The sequence below is a fragment of the Styela clava genome, chromosome 13, assembly GCF_964204865.1.
Source record: "Styela clava chromosome 13, kaStyClav1.hap1.2, whole genome shotgun sequence".
NCBI lineage: Eukaryota > Metazoa > Chordata > Ascidiacea > Stolidobranchia > Styelidae > Styela > Styela clava.
In genome coordinates, this window is record NC_135262.1 from 2,776,656 (window position 1) to 2,796,011 (window position 19,356).

At 36.0% G+C, this 19,356-nt stretch overlaps 1 protein-coding gene across 1 annotated transcript; it reads right to left on the reverse strand.

Annotated features, from left to right (window-relative positions):
* Positions 1 to 1,756: 1,756 nt before the first annotated feature.
* Positions 1,757 to 17,617, reverse strand: LOC120332727 (short-chain dehydrogenase/reductase family 42E member 1-like). The gene is made up of 11 exons (XM_039400037.2): positions 17,479 to 17,617; positions 14,669 to 14,825; positions 13,324 to 13,419; positions 11,634 to 11,691; positions 10,801 to 10,916; positions 9,603 to 9,678; positions 8,448 to 8,530; positions 7,641 to 7,772; positions 6,516 to 6,719; positions 5,905 to 6,052; positions 1,757 to 4,858 (listed from the first exon to the last, which is right to left on the reverse strand). Exons 1-11 carry the CDS (start codon positions 17,568 to 17,570, stop codon positions 4,725 to 4,727), a joined length of 1,296 nt encoding a protein of 431 aa, XP_039255971.2. The 5' UTR covers positions 17,571 to 17,617; the 3' UTR covers positions 1,757 to 4,724.
* Positions 17,618 to 19,356: the final 1,739 nt, after the last annotated feature.

The window sequence follows — 19,356 nt, forward strand, 5'->3', positions numbered from 1 at the left end:
GTTACGGAAAACTGACTAACCTTTACTTGCTCTATGCCTTTGCGCAAGTGAATCCGTATGCGTATACCGCAAGGATGCTGTAGCAAGAGTGAAAATGACTATTCTATTCAATTCAAGAATATTGCTGCACACTGACACAAAAGAGATTTTGCATTAGCCGGAGAAATAAACTCGCATGTTGTCTACATCCTATTACTGTTTGAAGCCATTATTCACTCTTATTCGTCACATTTCTCGAAGAAAAAAAAATATTATTTATAGTGTGTGACAAGCCATTTGATGAGTAGCCCGTGACGAAACTGCACCTAATTTAAGGCCCCAGGAGGCATTTGGGTTGGGCATGGTGGATATACAACATAACTGATCACCATACCAGAACCTGCCTCAGGTCATTGCTTTCTATGCGACCACCTCGCGGTATTCGTACATTGTCAAATTGAACTGAACTTGTAAATTGTGATTTCTCAAATCTTGATTTCGTAATTAAGCGAAACGTAATAAAAGGGGTTCATTTTTGTTTATCATCCTTATATCAAATCAGACTGGACCCAAAAATCCGTTTCGTACGGGGTGACGCAATGCTTGTTTGTTAATGCACCAGTGTTCGAGGGAATCAGCCACAACCCGCTAATTCATTTGTGTGGCCGTGCTAGATGTATGATGTTGGTTATACCGACCGCCGACAAAGAATGTTGCACTGGGTCGGCGACACCCCTGAAACAAATAACTGGATAATTGAGAATATCGGTCGGAGACCGAAGACTTATCGATCGAAACTGCGGTTTCGATTCATGACTCTATAGTGACACCGCGTGTCCCATCACTAATTAATAGATAACTTGCTAATTATACGACATAATTCAACCAAAATCAATAGGCTTCTGGTCCGAGATATGATATATGTACATGCAAAATTTGGAGCAGATTTGCCTTCGTGAGATATCGCGTGCATCTAAAAGACATACAGACAAATACCTATCAACATACTTACCAATCCAAAGATCGATAAGTAATAATCCCATACCTGACATGGACTGGTACCGGATGAGAGAACGCGGTTCGTCGTATGATTAAGCAGTCTATCGGCTTTTCTCTCCTCCCGGATGAATACAGGGTGATCAAGAAACAGAACCCAGAAACAATAAGCATCAAAGTATCTCAGATGACCGTGTATTGTATACTGTATATGGTCGTATCGTTACCATCCAGTCATAAACGGAAAACTGTAATATACGGGATGTCCAAAAATTTTTGCCTGACTTTACATTAATTGATAACATTTAAAAAAATCTTTGTCTTTGTTTGCGTTCTGTACCTCCTGAAGTATGTGCACCAAGATGGCGCACAACCTGAACATAGTATTGTACCAGGTTAGGATTCAGGTTGTGCGCCATTTTGGTGCACATACTTCTGGAGCGTCGTTTTTTTGTTTTTGTAGTTCTCATTCATCAAGCAATAAAAAAAATTTTGAACTGTTAATTGTTATTACAATAAAATCGAACAAAATTTTGAATTGTTATCACTATAAAATCGGGCGAAATTTTCGGACATCTTGTATATAATTATGTTGTTTTTTATTACTAATTGTATCATTATCACGTTATCTGGTTTGACAAAAAAATGATCTCTCTCTCTCTTAACCTTTCAAAAACCATCATCAAAATTCAACAAAAATATTGTATTTACTTTCATAGAACAGAGAAATCAAGAACAAGCGCGATCGAGAGTTTCATTCTCATTTGTCCGTCATGTAAGATTGAAGGAAAAGGCAGAAAAAATACAGAAAATGGCAAGTACATCTGGTAAAAGGAAAAAAGAAGATTGATATCCTGCAGACAAATTGTGCTTATCATTGCACGAATTACCCAGCGTGTGTTTACCGGGTTTTTATGAAAACAGGGAAAATTGTGTGAAAGAAAAGAAAGTTGCTGGGCTTTGATACTATTGTGCATGTTTGAGGCGCCGTGTTTAGCGCTAACTAGGCCCTGGCCATTTCGAATTAAATCTAATAGTAAATTATTGGAATCGGCTCAGACGGGAATTTTGAATCGCTGCCATCTTGTTTTTATTTGTCCGACCACAGGTCAAGGTAAATCCCTGATCTTTGAATCAACATTTCCACTTAATTACTACTCTGGGTGAGTCGGAGGGGGGGGGGGGGCAAATGGTGGGTGGTTAAACATGACAGTTTTAATGTAGTTAAGTCAAATGCCCCAACCAATGAAAATTGCCTCATAAATTATAAATAGCATAATGGTGCCCCTGTACGATGTGTACCAAGATGGCGCACAACCTGAACCCTAACCTGGTACAACCACTATGTTCAGGTTGTGCGCCATCTTGGTGCACATACTTCCGGAGGTCCGACATAATAATATATAATAATCAATGTCATAAGCAATGAACAGATATTGTGCCATTATTAGGATTTTCTATCAGGAGGGGGATTACCCATCGGCATGCCTATTTAGTTAAGTCGGATGCAATCAATAAAAATTGGTCCATAAATTCGAAATGACAAATTATTATATAATGTGCGATGCCACAAGCAATGAATAAATATTGTGGTCAGGTAAGCATATTGGAACTACGAAACAGGAAATAAGATTTCTATAGGGAGGGGGAATACCCATCGTCATATAGCACTTGAGCTATCGGTTGGGTGTATTTTACATCCCCCCCCCCCCCCCACTTTTTATGACTAACAATAAAAATATATTACATATTACAATAAATATAATAAGGCAATATATATGTGTTACTAATACGGTCATGTACTATGGAATATACAAGATTAGGGTCATTTAGAAATGAATATACAGCAAAAGGGGCTCCCGAAGTATGCGAACCAAGATGGCGGACATCGGAATGTAATATGTGTACTAGGTTAGGGTTAGGCCATAATTTTAGGTATAAATACTACGGGAGGCTCTTGGCTAGTCTTCGAACTGATAATAGGACTAAAATAAGGAAAATTGGAAAAAAATTATCGCCTAACCCTAACCTGTTACCCATATTACGTTCCGATGTCCGCCATCTTGGTTCGCATACTTCGTGAGCACCCAGCAAAAAATGTACGGTGTCCTTTATAGGGAGATTCAGACTAATGTTACTTCGAATTTGATGGCTGAATTTTTAGTACTTCAGAAGTGTGTGTATCAATATGGAGGTAACTAATTTTTCTGTTTTACATCAAGTTGTGTAAAGGGGCTGAAACCTATGGGCAGGGGGTATATTCACTTGGCTAACACAGACAGTCCCCGAATTCGTAATAGAAGTAAAATAAGGAAAATCGGAATAAAATTATGGTCTAACCCTAACCTGGTACACACACTACGAAAGTACCAAATTTTTTAAAAAATTTGATTAAATTGTGATATGACAATAACTCATGATTTAAAATTTCAAAAATTAAAATATTTCAAAATCAAATTATTCTTGAAATTGAAGAATTACTATATCAATAAAAATCGTTGGAAATATCGGTATTGATGTGTTGTGTAATCGCAAAAAGTTTTGCTCGAGTTTTGGTTGAAGCACAAAAGCAGATTGTTCCATGTTTCATAAGATCTTACATAAGAATGGTAGGATTCATATATTAGAAATGCATTATTAAATCGCATCACACAGTATATTAGGTATTCCCAAAGTATATGAACCAAGATGACGGACACCAGAACTAAGTATTTGTACCAGGTTAGGCCATAATTTTATTCCAATTTTCCCCTTTTTTAGTTCTATTTGAGGCCTCTTTCAGAGGCTTTGAGCACTTCTGGCCCTCCTGTTTATCGTTCAGAGGAATTTATAGTGTTATATGATTGTTAGCTTCCAAATCCCATTATGTTCAAACAATTCAAGCTCAACAAAGTGAAAACCTTTGTGAAATAACTTTATCAAGCAATGAAACTAGGAAGGGGGAGTATCTTGTAAAGTGAAAAGTAAAATCAGTTATGCGACTAGCATTGTGGTTCTCCTCCAACTGTTCTGTGTGCCTCGGTTTGGAACCACTGGTCTTAGAAATTTTTGGATGTATGAGAACCTATTCAGATACCCCCAACAAGTGAATTGAATGCACGTTTTCAATATGTCCTCAAAACTTATTTTGCTTTCTTGCTTTGCTTGTCATGAATAGACGTAGTTGCGAATGCTCCAATATCTACGATCTTAAAAAAAGCCAAGAAAATTGCGTTTTCCGGTTAACATTCGAAAATTCAAAATGACGTCATAACCTTTAAAAGCAGGCTCAGTCACAAAATATTGCATTTTGGGCAAAAAAATTTTTAAAAAACAAATAAAACTTTAGTCAAAAACATACAATTTTTAGGTAAAATGATGAAAAAAAGTTTAAAATGCACAACGATATAGGTGAGAACTAAAGTTTGCCAAAACAGGTTACTTTTTACAGTATTGTACTAAAAATATTACATAGCGCTCATTACACATTCACAAAGGCTTTGATAATCACTGAAAAGAGCGGAAAAAAAAGCTCAAGTTTTGTAATATTTTTACATGGAGGAAGGGGGGAATTCCCCACAATAGTGCCATAAAAGTTTTCGCTTTTCCAAGTAATTATCAGAAATTTACATTTTCCAAGTTTAAAAAGACATACATAGGCGTTGAATACAAATTCGTCATACACATGGAATGTTCAAAATTTGCATTTCTTTCTAAAAATATAAATAAAATATTATTTTCTACAGGAACCACAGAGATATTTGATATAATTAAAACAATACGTTGGAAATAGGTACTATCATTAGGATGAAGATTATAGATAACAGTATTATCAGTAATTGATAAGAAATGGTTGATAAACTAGTAGTAGTTGAATCTTGAGATGTATTGAGGTGTTCGCCATCTGAAATGATAAAACCATTTTTTTTCTAGGATTTTAACTTGAAATAGAAAAAAGCAAAATAACTTTGGACAAGGTTTTGCATAGACAGCAACTGAGTCTCTAAGGGCCGTAACGACGGAAGCGCTTGAGTTTGGTGCTTAACTGACCAATAGAAAATCAGTTTTTCAGTCCGGTCTTATTAGGGGGCTATATAGAAAAACCCTATTTTTCAGTGCTAAAAATAGGCTTCGTCTTATTTGCCAGGTAGACTTATTCGCCGGGAAATATGTTACATAATCTAAAAACAGTCAGGATGGAATAGGATTTACATATTTATTCCGGAGAAAAGGAAAGCTGACAATACGGCTCAATCATACGACGAACCCACCTCTCATCCGATTACCAGTCCATGTCAGGTATTGGATTAGTGAGTCAGTATTTTATTTTCGAAAGCATGGACATGGAGTTACCAATGCATCTTCCTATGACCATTTTCACTTCACTTAAATTGATATCTCGGCAGTTAACTGACTCGATACTCGGACAATTCGGTAGTCAACCAAAATATTTTATTCAAAAATGCTTCGGTGCTCAAATACCCGAGTGCGACCGCGAGTAAGATGTGTTAACTCAGTATAAACGTATAATAAGTGAATGCCCATAAACATAACTTCCAAGACACACCAACAGGAATCAACACTCAAGTACAGATAGCACATGGCTATTTCACCTTCACAGCTGGTTGGTCATGATCAGTCATCTGTAACTGATGACATTACATGTCATGCTCAGACATCTGGGAAAATGCTAATTGCCAAAATCGCAATTAAAATACAGTTAACATGATGGTATCACCTTTCATATGTTATAAAAAGGGAGCTCCAGAAGTATGTGCACCACGATGGCGGACAACCTGTACATAGCATGTGTACCAGGTTAGAGATTGTGTGCCATCTTGGTGCACATACTTCGGGAGCGCCAAAAAAAGTACCCTATCCTATGACTACTGAGGTATTTATGTACTGTAACAGCTTTTCTCTCTGCCCTACAAGATAAAAAATACTTACAAACGCTATATCTCTTTTCCAACTCAGGATAATTCTCCTTCATATAAAGTCTGACAACATCAGCAAAAGAATATTTGACAGGACGATAACCCAGTTCCTTCATTACTCGAGACATATCTTGGTAATGAGGGATTGTCATCTTTAAGACCTGTGAATAAGAGTAGGGTTATACCAGGGTGCATGATCTGCAGTCACACGGCTGAAAGCAGCCATGAAAAATGAGTTTTTTGCGTCAGTGTGTTTTGGTGTTTTTTAGGAGCAAAACAAATGTAGGATAGGATTTTACAGATTTATCTTGGGGAAGGGGAAGCCGATAAGACTGCCTAATCGGTTTTCCCGTAGTATGTGTATCAGATTAGGGATTAGGCCATAATTTTATTCCAATTTCACCTATTATAGTTCTATTACCGATATCAGGGACTAGACAAGTGACTCCCGTAGTATTTGTACCTGAAAATATGGCCTAACCCTAACCTGTTACACATACTACGTTCCGGTGTCCGCCATCTTGGTTCACATACTCCGGGAGTACCCACAAGGGGCCATTTTTTTCAATTTGCTTATGGCACACAAGCTGGTATGGAGATTCTCATCCAACTCTCCCAACTTACCTCGTTTCTTGTTAATAAAGGCTCAAAACAGTAGATTGGTCTGAGTACGAGATGCAACAATTCCATCAAAAACCCAAAGAAATAAGTAATTGTTGCAGGGAGTTGATATCTTGGCGGAATTTTCCCGAACCCGTAAAATATCGGCCTCAAGAAATCAAAGACTTTAACCGGATTGCCATCTGCGATGAAGTAGGCTTGTCCTGCCTGAAAAAAGATTTATTTGTTAATATGAGTTTGCTCGAAGCAAGATCATGAACTCCCCGAAAAGCGAAAATGCAGTGCTTTCCCAATGACCCCTGTCCTCTGATGTGCTAACAGACACAGAATGGTAACTGGACGTAAGGGACATGGTGTGGCATATGTTTCTAGGAAATTTCGCCGTAAAAAATTTCGTCTCATAGGAAAGAATCGCCGCCGCAAGAGCATTTTGCCGTAAAATAAGTATTTGTGATCAAAACAATTCGGTTTTTAAAGTAACTTTTTATTTAAAAATGATTCCTCATTTAAGAGCATACCCTGACCCTCTAAACCTAACTGTTTTTTATCACAAATACTTATTTACAGCAAAACTCTCTTGCGGCGAAATTCCCTGCGGTGAATTTTCCGGATACGGTGCCATATGATTGAGTCGTCTTGTCGGCTCACCAAAGATGAATAAGAAATATGATGCCTAAGATCTCAAGTTCATTTCGAACCCAAGAGATAAATCAAGTACCAGTGGTCGCTGGGTAAGAGCCTTGCTTGAATAAACACCATGCCCAACACATCATAAGCACTAGTGTGCAATAAATAAGACTACTATACCAAACTGGCAAGAATAATTGTTTATTGTTCGCACTGCCTTGGAGTCTGAATTAAAGTACGTTTTTGTTGATTTCCAAGACAAACTAAAAAAGCATTAAGTTTACAAGGCATTCACAGACAATTAAGAAGGCTTGCCTATACGTTTGGTGATTAAAATTTGGATTTATCGAAGTCAGAGTTGAAATTTTTCTTGAACTGGAACCATGACCTCGAGGGGGAGTCAAGATTTTTGTCAATTAAAAGTAATTAAATAAATCGGTATGAGTTTGGAATTGAGTGTAACACAACCTTGTTATAAATCAAGAACATAAAAAAACTCACAGCAATTCTATTTGAAGCTTTCGAGAGTCCCGGAACAGCCAGCAGATGCGCTTGAACGAGATTATTCACATGTGTCCAGTCAACCATGGCATTACCCATGCTAAATAAAATCAAACCTTGGTTGATGAAACTCTGAAAACAGAATAATATAATAAAAGATTGGAATTATTTACTACTTCTAGAATTTTATCTTAATCACTTAGACTTGAACTACCTAAAGTCTTGCATCTATAGTATGACTGGGAATGGTTAACCAGTTGATCGGTTAACCGATTCAGGATGGTTAATGGTTACAATTTATTTTGACCATCAACCGATATCTCGGTAATAATCCTTTTATACTGTTTCATGTATTCAATAATGATACGCTCACAGCAAATCGATCTCCCGTGGCGTTTAATTCGGAAAAACAACGCTAACTTAATTGATTAGCACTAAGAAAATGTAAGAAATGTTTGAAGTACTAATAATGGCGACAAATCTCTGGTATAGCTCCATCGAATTGCAAGGGCAATTTACTTTGGTAATGTACATTTATTCATTGCTTGCAAATTTTAATTTTGGACAAATATGAAACAATAAAACAGAATAATATAGGTGCAAGGGCATCGAGCAGAAATGGGCAAAGTACGGTCCGCAGGGCAAATCCGGCCTGTTGAGTAATTCAATCTGGCCCGCCTGATGATGCCGCAACCGAACTAAAACTGAATTTTGATGTTTTAGCTGAAAATAGCTCAAGGAATTTGTTTAGATTGCGAATAGTTTTGGCATGGGGTCAAAGTGATCCATTGCACCTTGAGTACTTACTGCCACCCGGTGCATATGTCTTCTTTCAAGCGGTCCATATATCCCAGCAGGTCTTAGACAACAGGTGTACAGCTTTCCTCCTCCTGAAAAAACAAATGTTGCTCAAACTTAAAAGTTTATACTTCTACATTAAGTCTCATATTTTTATATGCCGTTTCGTGCCTTCACTCTGAATAACATTTTGTGCAAACTCCACTGATGCGTGAAAATCCACTATTTTTCGTAGGAACATAATCTTTTCATCTTGGGATTACACTCTGGAGAAGGGTTGGGCATGGGATTTGGGTCGGAAACCCCCCTATTCCCCCCCTTTGAAATGTTGAAAAGAAATATTTTTGTATCAAACACAGCAATTTTTCTTATCTTGAACTTCAAGATACCTTAAGTCTCCTATTTTGCACATGGTGTTTGCTGTATTCACTCCTAACACGGCTCTGCATAAGCAACCCCTGATGTATAAGGAACTGCTAAACTTGTAGGTCTGGAATTTTATCAGACTAATCGATGTCGGCTTCACAAGTCATGAAAGAAATCCCACCCACCACTACATTCAAGGGCAGGGGCTTAGCCAAGGATTTCCAGAGAGAAAGTTTAGAAATTTTAAATTGCCAAGTTAGAATGTAACAGCTACGAGAGGATTGCTGGACTCCTCGCCGCCGTAGGGTGGTTCACGTAACCGCTGGTCGGTTACGGCTTCCTCAACCATCAAGTCCATGCTTCCAAAAACAAATAACTAACTAATCCCATACCCGGCATGAAATGGTGACCGGACGAGAGGCCGTGGTTCGCCATATGATTAAGCCGTCTTATCGGCTTTCCTCTCCCCCGGGATAAATAGGTAAATCCTATCCTAAGAGGCTGAAAATGGGGCTAAAAGTTTTCAATAATCTAAAGGTTCTAAAAAGTGTTTCAAGCTAAAAAAAAATCGCTATGTATGATACGAAAAAAATCCTTTTATTTTTAATTTCAAAAAGGGTCGACGGAAGAGAAAAGAATAAAACAAAATACCATTTTAAGTTCTAATCCAAAATTAATGATTCACTTATGAAAAAAAAAAAAAATTACAATGCAATCGAATATGCAATTCAATTTGGATATCCCTGGAATCTACTATTCGTGAAAGTTTGAAAATACGAAAAATTGAAAAAGGCTCACCTTGAATATCTGTTTCATTTGCAGCCAGGACCAACTTATCTGCAAGTTGTTTTGATTTGGAGTAATGGTCGACCATCTGAAAAAAAATTAGGATGTTGTCAGATAGAATATTTATACTGGTGAGGAGAAAAGGTGATAAAAAGGAAAATTTAATTAAATTGGCAAACCACGTCATCTCGTCTGGTACGAGTTTTAAGTCAGTTATCTGAATAGTTGACCGATTGAGTCTATATGCATGAATTTGGCTGGAGAAGGAAACTGTAACCAGCAAGCATGTGAACCACCTGTATACTAGTTAATCTTCACTGATACGAAACTTATATTTTGTCTTATGTTTGATAGATATTGATAGAAAGGATAGGTCTATATATATCCCTGTTTATTGGGGCCCATAAATGACTTATAAGTTATGCATCACCTTTCAAAATTTGCATTAGGCAATAGATAATGGATTCGTTAATTCAAAAAAAAATAATAGATTTTGCACACTTTTAAGAAATTTCAAATCAAATAAATATTTCTGAATGTTGGAATGCTGTAAAAGATTTGAAATTTGTGGTTTCCTTTCATTGCACTTTAAATTCATAGCAACACCGTGATTTACCGATTGATAAACATGATTTATAACCATGTACTGTAGAAACAATATTGTTTCCTGTGATTAAGGTAACACTGGTATTTTGAAACATCATGTACAAGTCTATATTGTTGTACAGGAAGTGATGATGCAAAATGGATGGTTGACCATTACAAATGTGATGAAATTGAATTAGCGCCACCTAATGTGGCCAACGTGGCACCATTGTTAATAGTCTCGCGGCAATGCGAAGGTTTTATTTGGTTAGCGTGCGTCAGGATTGCTACATGGTTGGCATTGGTTGCAAATTGGTTGTAAATCCATTGGCATTCTCCGTGTATCAAGCAATGGATAAACGAGATAGCGATCAGAGACCGCCAACTTATCGATCTAGTGACTTGTATTTTTCGCTCTGACTCAATAGCGACAACGCGTGTCCAATCACTAATTAATTCACAACCATATTGGGACACATACTTCTGGAGCACCCAAATGTTACCCCACATATTTGAAGTTGAGTCCCCATACACAGCGCAAACAGCTTATTCTAAACACTAAACATAATGCACAGGCTGGCAAACACATGCTCAAAGAATTAAAAATCTAAAACAAAATCCAAACCTCTTCTACAGGTGCATAAGGTACAAAATCATTTCCATTTTCTATTGGTTGAAACCCAAGAACAACATTATAAGAACTTGTATATATCAGCTTTGATACTCCGACCTCTTTGCATGCTAAGAAAAAAAGGAAATGATCACCAAAAAACATATTTAGAAGTGTATTTTGTCAAGTAAGATTTATGAGGAGCCTTATTCAGAGCCAATTTTATTTTAATCAGCTTCAGACCCTTTTCGAAAAATTGTCTACGTCCCCCTTGTGGGGCGAGCCCCACCGTTTGCACCGGGTATGTCCAGAGACCAGAAAAAGTGGGTTTTCAAGAGTCGGGATGGTCTGAAAAGCGTTTCGAACTATGAAAAATTGCAATGTATAATACACAAAAAACTTTCTTTTACATTTCAAGAGGAAGGAGGTTACCACTCGCAACTCAAAATTGCAATGTATAATACACAAAAAACTTTCTTTTACATTTCAAGAGGAAGGAGGTTACCACTCGCAACCCAAAATTGCAATGTATAATACACAAAAAACTTTTTTTGACATTTCAAGAGGAGGGGGGTTCCCACTCGCAACCCTGTACTTTTCCCCTGGGTACGCTATAACGGTGGGCCCATATATTACTGTAAATAAGGCATATATTATACCCACAGTATATACTGGTAAATGGTGTCGTTTGAGAAACCCCTTTGAAACTAATAATCAGCCCAGCAAAAAGTCAGGTTCTCATAACATCTTTACAATAAAGGGTATTTTACTAATGCATAGTCAAGAGGTCTAATCATTCATTCAAGATAAGAAACATTTTATAGCTGATAAGAAAATAAGATAAATACCTCTGATAACATTCTTTGTTCCATTCACATTGACATTGTAAGACTTTTCTTTATCAAGCTGAGAATATAAATATGATAGGATATTAACAGACTATTATTAATATTAATATTCAAGCGTATATGAAACAATAGAGCTATGCTCAAATATATGGACACGTAGCGCTACATAGTGGCAAATTTAGATGACGTCATAGCACACAAAAACGATAAATAAAAGAAATAGCCTTCTAGCGAAAAATATATTCTTTACTCACTGAAAATTTCAAAGCAATTGGTCCAGTAATCAAGGAGAAAAGCGATTTTTTCAAAACGATACGAAGAAGAAGAAGATCAACAAGAACAAGATTACCAAAAATATGAAAACGATTCATAAGTCCACTCACATGTCCAATAACACAAAGAAACGATCTTTTAGTTTACTGGACTGTGGGCACATAGATAAAGTTTTGATATAGCCTACCTTTTGCTATGTACATGGCTCTGTACAAACATCCACTGATATGTAATAGTATTGGTAGTATTTTGATAATTTGATTTTCCATATTTTAGTTTACTATTACGAGTTCGGGGACTGTCTGTGTTAGCCAAGTGAATATACCCCTTCCCATAGGTTTCAGTTCCTTTTCACAACTTGATGGAAAATAGACGAACAAAATTAGTTACTCCCATATTTGGACACAAACTTCCGAAGCGCCCTTACACACATAGCCTCAATCTGCTATTTATTTTTTGTGTATTGCAATTTGAATCAAATGAACATACATTAGAAGCTTCTTGACCAGACTCCCCTTACTAAGAGCGATAATTTTAAAATACAGTGATACCTTGATTAGTTACATCCTTATTGGTAGACTTCTAGGTGAGTGAACACGTACCACATCTTCTTGGCAAAACCTTCCATCTTATATACATTCTGTACGTTTTAAACCTTATCTAAGGATTTGTTCGCTCTCCTGATTTCATAATCAGTTTTTATTTATTCATTTTTACCATTCATTTTATTGTTTTGCTGATTATGGAGTCGAAATAAACTTATACTTATACTTATACTTCTGGAGCGCCTTAATATCTCCCACACAGATTTGAATCTGCGACCCCATACACAGAATAAACAACATATTAATCCCGGGGAGAGGGAAGACAGCTTAATCATATGGCAAACCATGGATTTTCAAATTGAGGTTCTGAAGTTTCTAATCGCAATTTCTAATGTTTTGAGGAGTCTTGAGAATCTAAAATGCGTTTCAAGCAATGAAAAATTGTTATGTATGATACAGAACCATGCTTTTTTCACATTTTGAAATGTTTTGAAAAGGCACTTAAATGTGTAAAAAGGCCGTCTTCGACTTTATTATTTTATTTATTATTCACGACTTTTGCTAGTATCCTGTTTGACTTCTTTCTCACTATGATTTAATTTTTAGACTCACTCCCCCGGAGTGACGCTGCTCGAAAACCTTCACTGGTTTATCGCACATCCCTTCACACTGAAAGTATTGTTTTATATGTGATTCGTAGATATTTTTGTCTGCTGTGTACTTTTGGTATGTGATAAAATAAACTACTGACTGACTGACTGACTTGAAAGTGGGGAGGGGATGGGTTCCGACTCTTAAACCGCCAAGGCTACTCTCTGAGCAAGAAACCGCTGGCATATCAAGAAGTACTAAAATAATACCATTTTTCTTACCTGATCTTTACCTGACATTCCAAACGATGCAACATGGAACACACAGTCGACATCTTTGCAAGCTTCAAAAACAGAGTCATATTTGCATACATCTCCCTGAGAAATAAAGATAAGATTGAGGACTTCAACCGGTACTAAATGCAAATTTTGCAGTATTTGTAGTGAGACCATAAATTCCTACGCCTCTTCAAATGCCATTTCACTCCATTCTTGAACTAATTACAGAAAACCGGGCATTTCTTGTCTGGCTATCAATCATCGTTTCCTAAATGAACCAACCGAGATAGATGAAAATGTGCACTTGTACAGGGTGTCCAAAAAGTTTTGTTATTTTTTTTTTAATTATAAAAAAGAATAATAGTCAGCCTGTGATTAATTGGATGTTATAGATGTTGGATGTTAAAGTCCCAATTTATCATTCAACAAAATTTATTGAAATTTGCGATTGGTATTGCTATGAAATCGGGCGAAACTTTTTGGACACCCTGTATTAGATATCAGTGGCTGCTATTATCTGGCCTTATATGCAGCAAAAGGCACGAGTAAGTGTCGTATTGCGTCACTATATAAAAAAGTTGACCCCCTCCCCCCCCAAAATTCCAATTCCAAAATTTTAGGAACAGGTTCTTGAACTGACTAACAACGAGTTCCCTAATTTCAGAAAACTATGCGGAACTCAATGTTCTGGAAAAAACATTAACAGGTTCGCTCAGTATGTTCCCCAGCTTTCCAAATTTAGGGAGTGGTAATTTTTTGTCTATTAGCGATAGATTAAGTTTCTAATTTCATTACTTAGTTCAGGGACGTGCAACCTGCGACCCGCGGGCCAAATGTGGCCCACAAGAAAAACTTGTGCAGCCCTCGGAGAAGTGCCAACGAGCGAGTAATTCCAAATCCCTTTGTGTTGCAAAGCCTATACCTGAGTCCAATATGTTATCTATGCCTATGATGTTACAATTCCATAACAGCTAGCTTGTGTGATGTCATAAGATCAGAAACTAAAATTTTTGTGCCTGAAACTACTAGAAAGCCTATATCAGCTTTGATACTCCGACCTTTTCGCATGCTGAGAAAAAGGGAAATGATCACCAAAAAACATATTTAGAAGTGTATTTTGTCGAGTAAGATTTGTGAGGAGCCTAATTAAGAGACATTGTTATTTTAATTAGCTTCAGACCCTTTTTAAAAAATTGTCTACGTCCCCCTTGTGGGGCGAGCCGATGCCCGGCCGACCCAGTTATTTTTTTCTGGTCCTCGTGTATTAAAGGTTACACACCCCTGACTTAGTTGATCAATCTCCTTTGTTAAGGTATTTTACCGCCGATTTAAAATAAATTATACATACCTTGATGAAACACAAAGCATCATCTAAACATTTCTCAATCCTTGGAGGAATTTGAAGGTCAAGCAAGGTTACATGGCCTCCAAGGCCATGAATCGCTGCAGCAAGTTCGTAACCAAGGTAACCACATCCTCCTGTCACCAAGAACTTTAATTTCCGGCTGAAATAAGAAATTATTAATTACCTAATTATCAGTTTAAATATAACAATTAAGTTTCAAAGCTTGTTAAATGATTAATTTGTACAAAAACTTCTGGTAGTCTGTTTTACATACTTCGTTTTACGGGCCCGTCTGTTATTCCTCGGTCTTGAATTGTCTTTTAAAATTTCAATTTAAAAATATTCTATAGGCCTATTCAATATGGAAATATAGAATATTCAAATCTTTTTGAAATTTATTCTTGATTTTAGAAAAAATGTGAAATAGTTTCATTTCAAAAATTATTCAAACAAATAGTTTCATTTAGGTATGCTGTAAAAAAAACATTCAATAAAGCACTGTTTGTCATAAATTTTCTTTCATTTCCAAATCATTGAATATATAACGATTTTTGTGAAATCTTCATGACCAGATTCGCCTTTTATTCAATAATCCATATACAAATATTATCCATATTTATCTCTATCTATTTATCTACAAATTTATCTAAAACACACTCGGAATAGTAGATTAATTTAGGCCATTCTCGACGAAGACAAGTGAATTCGTGGGCAATCGCGCTGACAAACCAATTTACAATACAAGCGGTTTTTATTCAAATTCTTTCACCCTAGATCACACATGATGCATACTAACATACTAAACTTATCTTTGTGCCACGCTTGTTCATCTTTGAATCAATTTTTTATAAAAGACTACTCCAGTGTCAAGTATTTCCTCTTGAAAGCAATTTGTCTTTCATTGTGAATCAAGTAGGATTTAAGTACACATGCTTAGCTTAATTTTGACCGGTAGCATAAGCTGTTGATCCACGCTTCTAATTTTTGTTTTAAAATTATTAAAACATTTACTCATTGATGTTTTATGGAAATTTGCCAAAATGAATTCCAAAGTGCTTTTTGCTATTCAGTTCCTCCTAAAAATAGCCAATGTAGGATGCACTTTAAATCAACACAATCAATGTCCCCAAAATGCGGCCCACAAATCGATTTAATATGGCCTGATTGTCACGTCATTATCATAGTCTAAGCATGGGTAACAATTCAACAATACCGTAATCATCGTAACAATTCAAATATACCGATATCTTGATTATGTGTACCGGTACTGACAGGCAATCCCATCTCCTAACCCCCGGTAAATCACTTTCGGGAACCACTGTCGTGAATGCTCTGAGAAAGTCCCTGTATGTAGCCACTGAAAGACACTTGAAAGTTTGATGGGGAATTTTCAAAACCAAGCTCAAAGCGCTTCAAGATTAGCGATATCCATATTTTCCTAAAATTAGCTGATGTTGCATTTAAAGCAATTAAAATGAACAATGCCATGATTATTATGAAGTGTTTCTCTCAGTTGCTCTGAAAGAGGCTTTACACAAGAAAAATCTTAGACGTAGAATGAATACACAAACTTTTGTTACCACTTTTCTCCAAAAACCAAAAAAGTAAGAGACTTAAAAGTTGAGAATGTAATTATTTTCATAACCAAAATCTGATTTTGGTATCGTACAAGCGTGTTCTAATTTACAGTATTGAATCTTATAGCTATTGTGTAAAATTGTAGAAACTTAGTTGTATATAATATTCATACATGCATAATTTAATACAACCAAATACTCCAATACAATAATTATAGTTTAACAAGACACGGTACATACAGTATACTTCCAGGAAATTACGACTTAAAGTCAAATTAAAATATAAAGGTAGCAATTATAGAAAAGCGCTTTATTTGAATCAATTCTAATTTTAGTCCAACCTAATTAGAGTCTGGAACGTTGAACGAATAAAGCTGTTATTAGAGAGAAGAATAAGGAATTTCATTTTTAAAAAGAGAAATAATGATTTATTTCCGAATATCATCAAAGTACACATTGCAGTAAAAAGAATAAACAATTATCCTAAAATTTAATCAGAAGGAGGCGATCAACATGGTTGACTGACCGATCAATTCATGAAGACTTAATGTCAAAAAAATTGGATGAATGTTCGTATTGGTTTATCGGTATAATTTGCATGCTAACAAGTAACAACTAAGTTAGTCAGAACCAGAAATATCTGGAATGCAGCGGAATTGAATTTATTCGATAATTACCTATAATTCTTGATTTCGGGGACAATTTAGGATGGTTTTATTCAATAAAAGAAATCTCTCAGATTCACCGAAAAGCTTCCATTTAACTTCCTAAAACAATGTAAAATAGAAAACCATCCATGGCGCTAATTATTTTGACGTTCCTGCATTTCTGAATCCAAACTCATTCAACATTTATGTGCTTGTTCTCCATTGAGCATGACCCAATTTAATAGGTATTTGATATTCTATATCTCAGAAAACCATATTAGATATATTTATAACATAAGCACAGCCAGGGGGAATCAGCAGCTATGCCCCACCACCCCCACAAAAAAAAATTCTTCCAATAGATATTTTTTTAAATTGACATTTGCAGTGAGACATAAATTGTTATTTTTTTTAACACCATTTTGTTCTATTCTCAAACGATTTGTGAAAAATGAATGGGAACAGAAGCCATTGTGCTCAAAATTTTTAAAAATTTGGATTATCCCTGATTTTGCCCAACCTGCCAAGATATAAATTATTTTTTCTTTCTCTAACAAAATAACTAAACCAACGAGTAAGAGATTCTTACCTGTGTCCATTTGTTCCTTTCTTGAATTCCAACTTCGCAGGCAACTCATCTAGTCTGATATTCAACCGTTCAAGTATCGTTGTATCAACCATATTTATTAAAGCTGCCTGCGATAATTTAAATACTAGAGGCCTAAGCTACTGAAAAGAGAAAGGGATAGTGGTTAGGACAGTAGACTTAATTATGCAGGTGCTGCATATTAAAATTATCAAATTCAAATCCTACACTTATAGGGACTATATGGTGTCCATAAACTCCCTTTACAACAGGGGTCGGCAACCTTTTGTTGCTCACAGGTCAAAATTAAAGGTTGCATGACATTGGCGGGCCGCACATATTTCTAGAAAGTTGAAAACCGAACGAATGATACTTTTTATAATAAAAATGAAGCAGTGATACATCTCTCGAATAGAATATAGATTTATTTCCTTATTCGAACCCTTTGCACTTAGCATCAACTTTTCTGCAATTTGTTGCCATTTGACTAATTATAATTAAATTATAGGCTCAATAAACGAGTACTTGTGAATTTTATACTTGTTAGATTATAATATATTCTAGTCTACACTTGTCTTCTCTTACGTACAGAATATATTTGTCAAAACCCCTGTTTTGTTACTGTAATTTAGTGAGACGTCGCGGGCCGGATTATAGTACTCCACGGGCCGGATCGCGGCCTGTAGATTGCCGACTACTGCTTTACAACTTCAATTTTGTTATGAAGTCAGTTCTCAACATATCCTAACCAGGTTTGTTGTTTTTTTATTCAGCAATTGCATCTTTACTTCATTAGATACATCTGTGAGGACCAAAACAATATACATATCGACAAAATCCCTTTCCAATTTTGAAATATTTTAAGGCTTTATGAACACTCTATATATCTTGTGTAATATAATGGTTCGGCAATGTCAGATCTTGTTCTTCCAATTAGTAACTTCCCACATATTATTAGATATCAGTTGCTGCTTGCACAGGTCTTGTTCGAAGCAAAAGGCATGAATAAAAAGTAAAGTAAAAGTAAAAAAAAGTTAACCCCCTATATTGTTAGTTTGTGATGTGAAACTATGGATCGTTTCCAATAAGTCAACTAAAATAAACTATAACAGTTACAAGCACCAATATTAAATAACGAGATATCGATCAGAGACCGAAGACTTATCGATCGAAAGTTCGGGGATCCCCCAGAACAGCGCTCTTACTCCATAGTGACACCTTGTGTCCCATCACTAATTAATTAATAACTCGCTAATTATACGACATACTTCGCCCAAAATCAATAGGCTTCTGTTCCGAGATAGGATGAATGCACATGGAGCAGATTCAATCTTGCTTTCGTGAGATATCGTGTGCATCTAACAGACAGACAGACAAATACCTATCAACATACTTACCGATTAAAATCGATGAGTAATGATAAATCACATACTCAACATGGACTGTTAACAGGTAAGAAGCCAAGGTTCTCCACATCATAAAGTCGTATTATCGGCTTCCCTCTAACCCGGGTTAAATATTTAAATCCTATTCTACATGTAGACTAGCAACTTCGCATCCTCTTTACATGATAAAACCAAATAAAAAAAAAGTAAGACATATATAACATTATAAAAAATAAAAGTTTTTGACAGTTAATCACACTTACTACATAGACAATCTTAGTTTTGTAAATGTCTCATAAAAAATGTGTCACTACAGATGATCGTGTCCAATTTGAGGGCAAACAGCCTTATCATAAAGATGTTTTTACATTTGCTACTCAACTAGCTTTGCAACAAGTGTTAGCGCTCCTGAAGTATGTGTACCAATATGGAGGTAACTAATTTTGTTCGCCTATTTTACATCAAGTGTAATGGGACAAAAAACTATGGGCGGGAG

Coding starts and splice junctions, on each gene's coding strand:
- LOC120332727 (XM_039400037.2), bottom strand. CDS start 17,570: ATGGTTGATACAACGATACTTGAACGGTTGAATATCAGACTAGATGAG. Junction 11,692..13,323: donor GAATGTCAGGTAAAGATCAG/GTAAGAAAAATG, acceptor TTATATTCTCAG/CTTGATAAAGAAAAGTCTTA. Junction 7,773..8,447: donor GACATATGCACCGGGTGGCA/GTAAGTACTCAA, acceptor TTCTGTTTTCAG/AGTTTCATCAACCAAGGTTT.